This window comes from Mauremys reevesii, linkage group 2 (assembly GCF_016161935.1).
Source record: "Mauremys reevesii isolate NIE-2019 linkage group 2, ASM1616193v1, whole genome shotgun sequence".
Taxonomy (NCBI): Eukaryota; Metazoa; Chordata; order Testudines; family Geoemydidae; genus Mauremys; species Mauremys reevesii.
In genome coordinates this window covers 149,088,096-149,100,044 of record NC_052624.1, presented here as the reverse complement: position 1 = coordinate 149,100,044, position 11,949 = coordinate 149,088,096, and the positions used below count along the sequence as shown (strand labels likewise).

The following is an 11,949-nucleotide window of genomic DNA, read 5'->3' as shown; positions in this document are numbered from 1 at the left end:
ATTCCAAGGGGGAAAAAGGGGTGCAAAGAGAGAAGAAAAGGAGGAATGCAGGGAGGGGTGCAAGGGGGGAGAAAAGGGGGAATGCAGGAAAGGGGTGAAAAGGGCTGGATTTGAGGGGAGCAGAGAGGGATTCAAGGTAGCGATAGTATATAAGAGATAGGGAGTATAGAAGGAAGATGGACAGCCCAGGTGGTTGGATGCAGTAGGGGCTATAGCTGCAGACATGTGCAGTGGAACACTGATGATTAGACAAAACAAAAGGCCACCCAAAAAAACAAACAAAAACAAGCTATCGCCATCCTTTTACAACAGAGCATCGTAGGACTCCCGTGGGAGGGCTTTGGCATGATGTTTTGCAAGGCTTTAGTGCATCCCTCCCTTTCTGTTATTCTCTAGGTATAGATCAGGAACTCCCATCAGCTTGTGCATTGCTAGCACTAGCCCTTCAGGTTTTTTTAGAACTGGTTGTCTAGGCTGCTTCTCCTTGCCCTGTGCTGTGCTGATATGCCAATACTACCTGCTTCATGCTCATGGGCACAAAGTCAGACCCACTCTGGGGAAAGGCTGCTTCAAACACTCCTGTCACAATTGGTGAGAATGCAAAGCTGAACTATGCTGGTAAAGGTGCATACACTAGAACAGGACATGATAGGCACGGAGAAGGCTCCAACTTGGTAAATTCATTCAAACAATTAGCACACACAGATATTGTCAGACCAGCCTCCCAAGAAATCACCTGTTACTGGGGGTTTGCAATTTGGCGCTAAAGGATTCCTCTGGCATGAACCCTGACATATAAATCTAAACAGTAGTTAAACCATTTAACTGACAACATAATAAAACATAGATTGCTGTACATGCTTTGTTTCCATTCTTGTAAATCAAGCCATGTCCTATCAGATCATGGCTTCATGTACAAAGGAAATACACAAACAACTTTTACATGATCAGAAGTGACTTGCAGGTGTTCTCTTGCCTACAGCAGTCAGACGAGAGGGCTAACACTTGCCTCACTGACCATAACCTCCACATGTAAATGAGGGACAACTACATTTCAGATCCACTTTTAAAGCAGCAATCAGTAAATGGAGCCATAAAAAGCAACCACAGAAAATAGCATTCAGATGAAGCACCAGAGAAAGGCAGGTTACCTCTACTCTTTTCAAAGAGCAGGGGGAACCTTCAACAGACAAAGACTCAATTTCCTATTCCCAAACCCCAGGGATGTTGCTGTAAACAGCTGAACTACCATTAAGTCACACTTAAATACTGTTTAAAGCAAACACATCTGCACAAAAACACTATGCCTGCCTTTTCTCCTTCTTTCCTGCTTGCTAAGCCTCCACTTTTCCTCCTATTTAAGCTTAGTGTCTTGGTCTTTTTCAGTGTCTGTATTGCCTCCAGACTCATTTTGCTATTTTTCATCTATTTCAAATAGTTGCTTTCCCCTGAGACTCTTGCTAACCCCACAAAATGGTCTTTTCTAATTGTGCGTCTCTCCCCTCACCTATTCTTAGGTTTTTTTTTCCTTTTCCCTTGTGTATCTCAGCCTGTTACCACCGTCTCTTCATTGATTGATTGATTAAAAACCAGTCATTAGCAAGTGTCTGGTTGTCCTGGAACAACATGTCCTGGTTTTAAGATGAATTCTTCACCCGCTCAGCTAAACCTGGGAGGTGACTGCTGCCTGAGGGATTCCATACCAGTGCAGAAACAAATGCTCCTAGTCAAGCACTAACTTATCTTCTCTGTGCATTAGAATCATGTGATGCTTCTCTGGGAGATCATTGTCCTGCATGTCTCACTGGGGTGTGGGCTAGGACTAAAGCAACTCCAGCAGTCCTTCCCTAATCAATCAATCAATCAGTTAAGGATTTAAGGTAGTAATACTCTATTTCACATCCTGCTAACTTGACATGGCTCAGGCAACCAGGGGGAATTTATTGGAGGTCAGCAAAAAAAGGCCTCTGCCTAGCCTTCTGCTATATTGTGCTAATCAAGCCTTTTGGTAGGATAAAGCCTTGGAATAAAGACACTGCCCTCAACTCTAGGCTGCTTTAATCTCTGTTTGTCATAGGACCAGTAGAAAACTGGAATACTGCCTGAGATTAAGAATTAGGCATGAGCTTTAACAGAACATCTTCATCTCTACTGTGGTTGTGTTTTGGGGTGGGGGAATATGATCATCCTTGTGTAAAACGGAATCTTCCAAATGGGGAAAAAATTTCAAAAGCCAGCACAAATTGTGTTAGAGATTTAGATTTTCTACAGGCTTTAGCTGAACACCTGAAACTTATTTGTGCCTTTGAAAATCTTCTTCCTCCTCATCTAATGATTGGCAGTTCTACACTGCAGGCTGTTAACTTCCCCAGTCTTCTGTCATATGCAGTACGACCTTTATTCACTGTTTTAAACAGGCTCTGGCCTACTTTTATTTATGGGTTTTGCCTGCCCAATTTCAGATGGCAACAGTCTCCATTGCCAGGGTTCAGATTGTGCTTGGCCTGAGTGTTTTCTGCCTGCGTGGCGTATTAGCATCCTGCTAGTGTTGGGTCCCTACATTTATTTGTGTGGGCTGAATAAATCCTAATGCTATTCTAGGTCATTGCAGGGTTGCACATGTGACTTTAATCTGGGTTGTTCCCTCTGTCAGATTAGTTGGGGGAAAAGGAAAATATAAAATCATGTTTTGCTTGTCAATGGTCATGGAGGCTATAGAAAAAGATGTGATAAAATGTGAAGGCTGGAGTAGTGGAGCAGCTTTAGGAAAGGATCTCAATTGCCAAGGCATGAATACTGAGCTTGATTAAAAAAGAAAAAACAGGTCATCTAAGGCAAAGGCTATTTGCTATCTACATCTTGGAGGTTAAAAGGTACATGTATGCAAGAGATTTTAACTATTTGCATCATGTGAGAGTTATCAAACTTCTGATCAGACGTTCCCAAAACCTCAGTCCACAGGAGGTTTAGGATCAGATGCTGGTGGTTCAGAGACAGCACACTGGTCTCACAGACAGATTGAAGAGAGGAGATGAAGAACAATAGAGAACATGATTAATATTTTTCAAAGAATGACAAACTACTTATTGAACGAGGAAGAGCTAAAATACACGCAGCACTTTTCAAATGTTTCTTTGCCATGTACGTAACAATGGTATTTGCCACAGGGACGTTATGCAATCATGAATGGGAGAGGTGTACATGATTGTGAATGGGAACAGAGGTGTTCATTAGGCACTTTATGTCAAATGGGCATGTGGTCTACACTATGAATAAGTTTTAACCTACCTCTTGAAATCAGCCACTGCATGTGCTGCCACCTGCTGGTATGTGTGTGAAATGGAACAGCAAATAAACCATGGCATTTGGAAAAGGTTGTTTATAAAAATAATCTAGATGCATAATAAACAATGAAAGCAGAAGGCATTAAATGTTTCACTTCTGGGTCTTTAATATAACCCAGATTTACCTCCAAACTTTGCTCAGAGAAGAATCAGCCTCAAGAAGAATTTTAAGTAAGAAATCTGTAAACAAATATGAAAACTAAAGACTATTCCAACACGGTACATTTTTCCAAGCCAAAACAGTAAGTAAACTCACTGCAACCCTTTGACACTATGCTATACTATCCTACTCGGTAGTTCTGGACAACTTTTATTATTAACTAGTAAGAAAAGGGATAAGTGAAAAGTAAGGATGGGGGGGAGGGGAGAAGAGATCTTAAATTAGGAAAACAATTCTCTTTCAACATTATAGACAGCATGGCTCCCTGAGATTCTCCCATGAGCACACTTTCAAAATAATCCTGTTTCTGTTTTAAACCCTAAACCAGATTTATCTTCAGAGTGATTTATCCCTCTGTTTGACGGGCAAATAATTGCCTAGACATATCTCCAACAGCCTCCACTCCGGTGCTTTATTCCTGAGCAACACCATCATATTTTAATTATGGGGTGGGAGTAGATATATACCGTTTTTTATTGTAACTGACAATATTTAGTTATTAAAAAAAAAACTCATAGAAGAAATGAAAAATACATCTAACAGGAAAGTCCTGACAGGGACCAAAACAGGCCTGAACACATTCAAATCCAACGTTTCTAGAAAGCATCATTTTTACCCTCTTCCTAGGAGGCAAAGCAAGTGTTTCTGGACTCTCATAAATAAGCTGATTTCATTTTACGGTGAGAAGCTGAGTTCCTGTCTCTGAGATCCCAGCACACACAAGTCATAGCGAGACAGTAAAATGTTAACCATTCATGCTCCAGAGGGCATTCTTCACAGGTAACAAGACTAGACATCAAGCAATAAAATCCAACGGTCTGTTGAATCCGCCTTTTCTGTTCATGTACTGCCTGTGATGAGAGGAAAGAAATCAGCATAGTTAGAACTTAATTGTCTGTACCTGTGATGAGCTTTAGCGGCTCCAACCTACTCATATAGGATTGGTGTTTTTTAAAGTGCTGGTGGAAATCCAGCACAGGTTGGCTGGGACAGAACGCTGCTGCCACTCTATGACAGCTTGTTCGTGCCTTGTGTGACGTGAGCTGGGTGTTCTCGAGAAATACCAAAGAGGATTGGCACTAACTGGCATGTCTGATGGGAGTCTCAGCAAAGAAGTCATGATTGAATGAGCCATGGAGAACTCACCCAACCACTGGAGCTAATCACTATGGTCAGGTCTACACCAGCAAACCCTCAAGTCTAGATTGAGTTTATATTGGCCAAAAGGCGGGGGGGAGGGGGCCGCGCTTTGCCAGTACAGCTTTTCCTGATGTAGTGAGCACAATAAGTTATACCAACAAAGGCACTTTTATGCCTGTATAACTGGATCTGCACTAGGGCTTTTGCCAGTTTAGAAATATCGATAAAACAGGCAGCACACTCCTGTTATATTGGCAAAAGATTCTAGTGCAAACTTGGCTTATGTCACGCTGAGGCATATTGGTTTGGGAGCTTGCCATGCCGTTGCCAGGCTGTTCGTGTTCAATGGCTAAAGGACTTCAGTCCCCAGGGCCATCAATACAATATGTTTCACAGGTGCTTAGGTTTAACTTAGAGATGCAGGGTGTTCAAAAGAGAAGGTTGGCTACATTTTTTAGGCAGTTACAAGAAGCAGAGGGAGACGATTCCTGGGGTGCAGTGACATTCTGTACCACTCTAGCCAAGTATTTACACTGCGTTTATTGCCACAGCATCCGAGTGCTGTACAAAGTTACATATATCGAAACAGGGAGCGAGTGCACCTTTGTTCTTTGGGTCACTCCTCTCTCCATTAGCAATGGAGCTTTACAGAAACTAGAGGCAAGAAACATAACTGTTTTGAGTAGTGTATAGAAACGTATCTGTTTTGAGTAGTGTATAACAACTGCTTAGATGTAAAATCAACAAGCACTCCTCAACACAGTTGAGAATGACCTCTCAGTCAATAAACCTCGAGACCGCCACACTTCTCACCAGAACTACAAAGCCTTCTCTGAATCAGATTGTCCTGGAAAAGAAATTACATCTCCTCCAACGTACCCATGCAGACATCAATATTACAGCCTCCAAATCAAAGCAAGTCTGCCCAAGTGGTAGAAACACAAACCTGTACTTTCTCTTCTGTGACACGTTTATAGCGTAGGCATTTACAGAGCCATCCACTTTCTTTCCCTGAAAGATACAATGGGAAACAGAGCTCCAAAACTCAGTGCGCTTTACAGAGAACTGTTTAGGAAGAGGCACAGAAACCCCAGGGCATAGGTTGTGCAGCTGGGATCAGCACATCTAATCGAGTGTATGTCCTTCTTAAGAAAGCCAACTTGAAACCAGAGACAAGGTGAGTGCGATATTGTCTTTTATTGGACCAACTTCTGTTGCCAAGCGAGACGCGCTTGCAAACTTACACAGACCTGAAGCCTACAACAACACCGCACGCAAGTTGAACCAGTTAGTAGCAACTTTCTAGGTCTTTGCCAGGTTAGTCTTACAATGCAGATGAATGGAACTAACCAAGCAAACCCCCTTTGCAGAAGCAATAACTATAGACCTAATCACTTGCCTAGGGTCACATCATATCACAAAGCTCAGTTTTAACTCCCCCATCTGCTTCCATAAAGAACAGTGGCAGGATACAGCTTTGTCTAACCAAGGCTGTAGCATGGATGGGAGACACTGTTGGAACATGTTTTTATACATTGTAACCAGGCCCTCCCAGGGCTCTGAGTAAAAGGCGCCTTAGTATCCATCAGGAATAGGAAGGATGGTTAGTGGATAGGGCACTTGTCTGTGACTCAGGAGACCTGGGCTCAGTTTCTGGCTCCGCTGCAGGCTTCCTGTGTGACCCTGGGCAAGTCACTTAACCTCTGTGTGCCACAGTGCCTCATCTGTAAGATAGGGATGATACCACCCCCTCCCTCCCAGGGGAGTTCTGAGGGGCAAATAATGATTACAAGGTGCTCAGACTCTATAGCGTGAGTGGTGTATAGACAGATACTACAATTATGATTCAATTAGCGCCAATAGGGTAGTAAACACTATGATCAGTATTAAGTGTTTGCAGGATCACACCCTTAGGGAGAAGTACAGAGTCACGCTAAAGGACTGATCCAAGCTCTGCAACTAATAGCCAGGAGCTAGCTGATTAAAGCAGCAGAGGCAAGCAACGAGAAAATAAAATCAAGACAGCCGCATTTTTCCACAATAGAAGCCAATATAAGAAGCCCTGCTCCCTAGGAAACCCAAAGGGTTTAACATGTCCCCTGAAAGCCAGTACCATTACAAGCACAGCACCACACTGAGGTATCTGTTTAAGTTCCAGGGCAACACTCCCTCTGTCCCAGCACAGCACTGACTTGGCCCCACCTTACTTGTCTTGTGAGGGCTCAGGGGCTCACAGCCCAAGGGGGCAGGGCTGCCAATCATGACCAGTATGTTGAAGTCCCATGCTAATTCTGTATTATAAGACGAATACTGGCTCTCTTCTGTAGTTCCTATCGACAATACTCTTCTGACGCAACATTTCAACACACCGATGAGTTATTTCTTGCTACTTACTGACAAATTCAAAAGTTGAGACACAGCCCTGTAGCATGGAGAAACTTAATGTTACAGCAAAACAGCTAACCTTCCTCCATCCTCTTGTAAACTTACCAAGATAGCTTGGCTATACCCAAGAATGAATTGTAAATATAATCAAGAAAAAGGCCATGACATTTTACTCAAGTTCTATGGAACAGTCCACTCACTTTTGTTGTGTCAAAGGATGCAAATCCCATCGTTTTCATCATCTCAATTTCCTCCTCTGTTTTGCCTTCCATATCTTCTTCTGAAAAGACAGAAAGATACAAGAGTCATTGTTGTCATCCCCCCACCCACAATATGGCACGTTGGATGGGCTGCACAATACCAGGCAAACCACAACTACTACCTCATCCTGTGTGCGTGCTGCCTAATTCATTAACCTTTGTAAAGTGCTTAGAGATCCTCTTAGATTAAAGACACTGTCAGGCCTTAGATCTTGGGATCAGATCTGTAAGGGCTGACTCTTAGGTCTGCATGGAGTCCCTTTGCAGTTAATGGGCTCCATGAAGCTGCAAATGCCTGCCCCCGAAGAACCAATTGCAGAAATACTGGAGTTGCCAGATTCAATCAGACCCAAGGTCTATCTAGTTCTATATCCTATCTTTGATAGTGGTCAGCACCAGATGCTTCAGAGGAAAATGCCAAAAATCCAACAGTAGGCAGCATAAGATGATCTGCTGCACAAGAAGGTCACAACTCCTACTAGTTAGTGACTGAATTGTGCCCTAAAGCATGAGGTTTCATATCTCTTCCAGAATGTTTTTTGTGCATTAACTATGACTGAGCACATGAAGTGGGGCCTAGGAGGCCAAAGTATTATTAAAAAGGGTTGCACAGGTCCAGGACTGGGGTGCACTCACAGATAGGAAAAGAAAATTGAGGTAAAATTTGACTAGCACCCGCCTTTAGTAATCCTGGCTTATGCAGTTGCAGAGGCCCTCACTTTCACGGGCATCTACTCCATTTACCAATTTGATTGAAGTCCACTATATTTTAACTGGTTCTCTATACATCAAGGTAAGATAAACACAAAGCCCCAATAGCCAGCTTTGCTTCCCAAGATTAGGACTCTGGTCTGTTACCGGTGATCTGATGCTCTTTGCTTTTGGTGTCTTTGTTTTCTTTCTTTTCATCATCTCGCCTTTCCTTCTGCCGGGACGGGGAAGAAGAGCTGGATCTGTGCCGTCTTGGGGACCTAGAATTTCACACAAGTACAGATTTCAATCCAGCAACAACACTCAACTACAATCCCACCTACAGCTTTTCATGCGACACCCAGGAAGCAGAAAAATGGTTATGTGGTGTTACAATGGCTGGCATTGTCTTAGATACAGGCAGAGGGAGTGCACAAGGAAACACTATCTGTTGACTCATCTTATCCTTAGACTGTAAACTCTTTAGGGCAGGGACCATCTTTTTGTTCTGAGTTTGTACAGCACCTAGCACAATGGGGCCCTGACCCATGACAAGAGACCACAGGTGCTAAAGCACTCCAAAACAAACAAACGATCAATACAAGAAGGCATAATTTCATCATGTTTGTCCTAGTTAAGTAAAGGACAGCACATGCTGAATATTAGTAGAGAGCCCCCTAATAGTAAGATGTCGGACTCTAGAATTGTTTTTTCTTCCCTTCAGCCTGCCCCATTTCCCACACCAAGGGAAGCTAGTATCCCGTTACCCTGTTGATATCACAGTAAGAATGACACCAACAGAAACAGTGGGGGAATGGGGCTGTCAGCTAGAAGCTCTGCTTTTTGCCTTCAAAGAATTCAGATATTTTCCCCTCACCTGGATCGCCTCCTGTGTGGGGAACGGGAACGACTCCTCCTCCTGTCCCTCTCCCGGGACCTCGAACGCTCCCGTCGCCTCCTCTCCCTCTCCCGGGATGCAGAACGAGAGCGCCTACGTTCTGAAAGAAGCCATGATTGGGGAAAGAAGTGGGGGTACTGATTAGTGGTGGCTAGCTGGAACTGTCACCATCCTTGTTATAGTTTCAGTAAACCCCTATGTTTATAAGAGAGTATCAGCTACGACTAAACTAAACAAAGGGGGGAGGGATTTCTTCCATCCCCTAAACCTCAAGACTTGCTCAGGGGTAAAGAGGATTGTCCTAAGAGCAACAAGAGCAGAGAAGGAAAGATGGGGGACACACGACCGTACTCGTTGCAAAATTCTGAGCTGAACTTTTCAAAGAGAGGAAAAACAGTTGAGGCTCTATTACTAAAATAGAAATAGGGACCTCCCTCTTAACAGACAAGATCCTGGCGAGCCACTGCCACAGGTGGATTGGATTCTAGGTCGGCTTATTTCCATTCCTTTAACACCGTGCCCCCTTCCTTTGCTTTGTGGTGCATCAGGGTAGGGCTCAGAAATCCCCTCTACTGGAAGGAGGCAAAGCTCCCCTGTTACCCCCCATATGCGAGTAGGTTTCCCCTTTGCCCCGTTATCTGGCTTCACGGGGTCCCTCTCCTCGCTGCAGAGCGATCTGTGACTCTCTCCCAGGGCAGAGATCAGAGGAGTCCTGCCTTTCTTGGTGGGTGTAATACTCCTCCCCCCCCCAAACAGCGATCCGGTCTCTGGATGATGCGGGTAATATCTCCCATGTACACACACCCTGGGCAAGGATTTGAACACCTGCTCTTCTCTCTCGGAGGGGAGGAGCTTCCAGTGACACCCCCCACCGGGATACGAGTCCCCCCTTCTCTCTCGGGGGGGAGGGGGAGGAGCTTCCACTGACACCCAGGGCAAAGATCAAGGGCTCCTTCCCCTACCCCAGAGACGTGTTTCCCTCCCACCCCCGCCGTAGGCCGCGGACCAGCGGGTCCCTCCCCAGGGCGGACGGTGCAGCTGAGACATCCCTCCTCCCCCCCCACATTGCAGGGGGTGCCCCGGTGTCTCCGGCCCCCTCCCCAGGCACTCACCCCTCCGCGGGGGGGACCTGGAGCGGCTCCGGACCATCCCGCCGAGCCCGCACCTCAGCGGCTCCCTCGGCCTCAGCCCCCAGCCGGCTGGCACATCCAGCAGAAGAACCCTCCGCCGGGCACTTCCGGTGGGCAGTCCCCTCCCGTCCCGCTCCGGCTGCGAACTCGCTCCGCCGCCCTTTGGTTCCGGGCCGATAGGGTTTCCCTGAGCACCTCTTTGGCTTTGGGCTGGGGGAGGGGCCCTCAGGGCACAGCCTTGCCCTTATCCGCCCACCTCACATCAACCAGCTGGCAGGTCCCAACCACTAGGGTTTGTCCCACCTTGCAGTGGCCAGCACACGCGGGCTCAGGGCCTGGCCGTGTTGGAGTTAGCCCCCAGCAAACCCCTAGTGTGGGGTTAGCCCGCAGCTTACCTCGGGGATCGTCTGGACTGCATTGGTGGCCACAGATCCCAGCGCAGACAGGACAAGATCCCAGTGTCCGCTCCCCTCCCCACGATGAGAGGTGGGGTGAAGCTGTACAGATTACCAGAGCCCAGCAGTCCGGAAGGAGGCCCGGCTTCCCCGACCCTGTTTAGCTGGTCCGCCCTTGCTGGGGGGCCCCAAAATTTTTTTTCACTGGGGCCCGAACCCACTCTCGGCGGCCCTGGGTGGGAGACATCCAAGGAGTATCTAAGATGCTGGTGATTCAGTAGGTACTTTTTCCTATGAAAGAGTAGTGAGACAATAACCCAGCATAGCATCAGGAGGTGCCATCTTTCAGCGGAGATATAAAACCCAAGGCTTGAGTAACTGTTGGCATTAAAGAACCCCCATGGCAGGGCCGGCTCCAGGCACCAGCAAAGGAAGCAGGTGCCTGGGGAAGCCAATAGAAAGGGGCGGCAGTTCATCTGTTGTTGGGCAGCACGTCTGGGTCTGCAGCGGGAATTCGGCAACGGGTCCTTCAGTGCCTCGCTTCCTCTTCGGCGGCACTTTGGTGCCAGCTCAATTGCTCCACTTCAATTGGGTTTTTTCTTTTTTTTTTCTTCGCCGCTTGGGGCAGCAAAAAATCAATTCATGCTACTTTGGGGGTGGTATCATATTCCAGCTGTGTGTTACATGGATTCTCTGAGCTGCTTATTTGGCAGCCTGGCAGAGAAAGACCCATATGAATTCCCACTCTCCTAAAGAAGGACAAACCGGACTACAGGAACTAGATACAGGGATCTTATGCACTGGTCAGATTGGGCTGACTTATCTCAGCTCATCAGGCTGGTATTTTCTCCAGGGCTTCTGTCATGTGCTTTAGAATCTCCAGCCCTTAAAATTCCAAAGAGAACCTTCAAATTGCAAACCAGATGTAAATCAGTGTCATGATGTCTGCCTGAACAGTGTAAACTACCCTTACTGAACCGCAATGGAGATGCACTTCAATGATAGTAAGGTATGTCAACATTGCTGACTACTTCACTGCTAGGCAAAGCTTTCAAGAAAGAAGAGAGACAATTATATTATAAATTGCCGGACAACTTAATCTGAGCAGTGTCTCATTTTGGCGTTGTAAGTGGAGTTTGGGAGAGTAATGCCACGTTGAGTGCTGGTAAACAGGGCCCATGGAAAAGCTTGGAGCCTGTCTTCGAGGAAATGTTCTAAAGCAGCTGGATAGTTCAGAGAACGAGCTAGGTGCACCAGACATTTGCCTCTATATTGCTGCTTCAGCCCAGCCCACGGCGGTAATGATTAGAAGTTATCTAATAACTGTGAAATCTGTTTGGGAAGTTTCAGTCATTGAGTAGGAAAGCCGCCAGTAGCATTTTTATTGAGCAGTTTCAGCATAGTAGTGAAAGACAGGAAGACTGAACACCCTTCTTCTGCCTGAAGCTGATACCTCCAGCCCAGGCCAGCATATTGGAAGTGGCTTCATGGGAGGATTTCACTTACCAAAGCAAAAATCAGATTAAAAGAAAATGTGTTGTAAGTGT

The 11,949-nt window shown here is 45.9% G+C and overlaps 1 protein-coding gene across 2 annotated transcripts; it reads right to left on the bottom strand.

Annotated features, from left to right (window-relative positions):
* Positions 1-3,361: 3,361 nt before the first annotated feature.
* SNRNP27 (small nuclear ribonucleoprotein U4/U6.U5 subunit 27) lies at positions 3,362-10,207 on the bottom strand. Of its 2 annotated transcripts, XM_039523473.1 has the most exons (6): positions 9,990-10,199; positions 8,857-8,977; positions 8,148-8,260; positions 7,230-7,309; positions 5,591-5,655; positions 3,362-4,355 (listed from the first exon to the last, which is right to left on the bottom strand). In XM_039523473.1, exons 1-6 carry the CDS (start codon positions 10,024-10,026, stop codon positions 4,301-4,303), a joined length of 471 nt encoding a protein of 156 aa, XP_039379407.1. In that variant the 5' UTR covers positions 10,027-10,199; the 3' UTR covers positions 3,362-4,300. The 2 variants fall into 2 exon arrangements, with proteins under 2 accessions (XP_039379407.1, XP_039379406.1); XM_039523472.1 differs by lacking the exon at positions 5,591-5,655 and having other exon boundaries at positions 9,990-10,207.
* Positions 10,208-11,949: the final 1,742 nt, after the last annotated feature.

Excerpts from the sequence above, each read along its gene's own strand:
- SNRNP27 (XM_039523472.1), bottom strand. The coding sequence starts at position 10,026 with ATGGTCCGGAGCCGCTCCAGGTCCCCCCCGCGGAGGG. Across the intron at positions 8,978-9,989 it reads CAGGTCCCCCCCGCGGAGGG|AACGTAGGCGCTCTCGTTCT; the intron begins GTGAGTGCCTGG and ends GGCTTCTTTCAG. Across the intron at positions 8,261-8,856 it reads CCACACAGGAGGCGATCCAG|GTCCCCAAGACGGCACAGAT; the intron begins GTGAGGGGAAAA and ends GTGAAATTCTAG.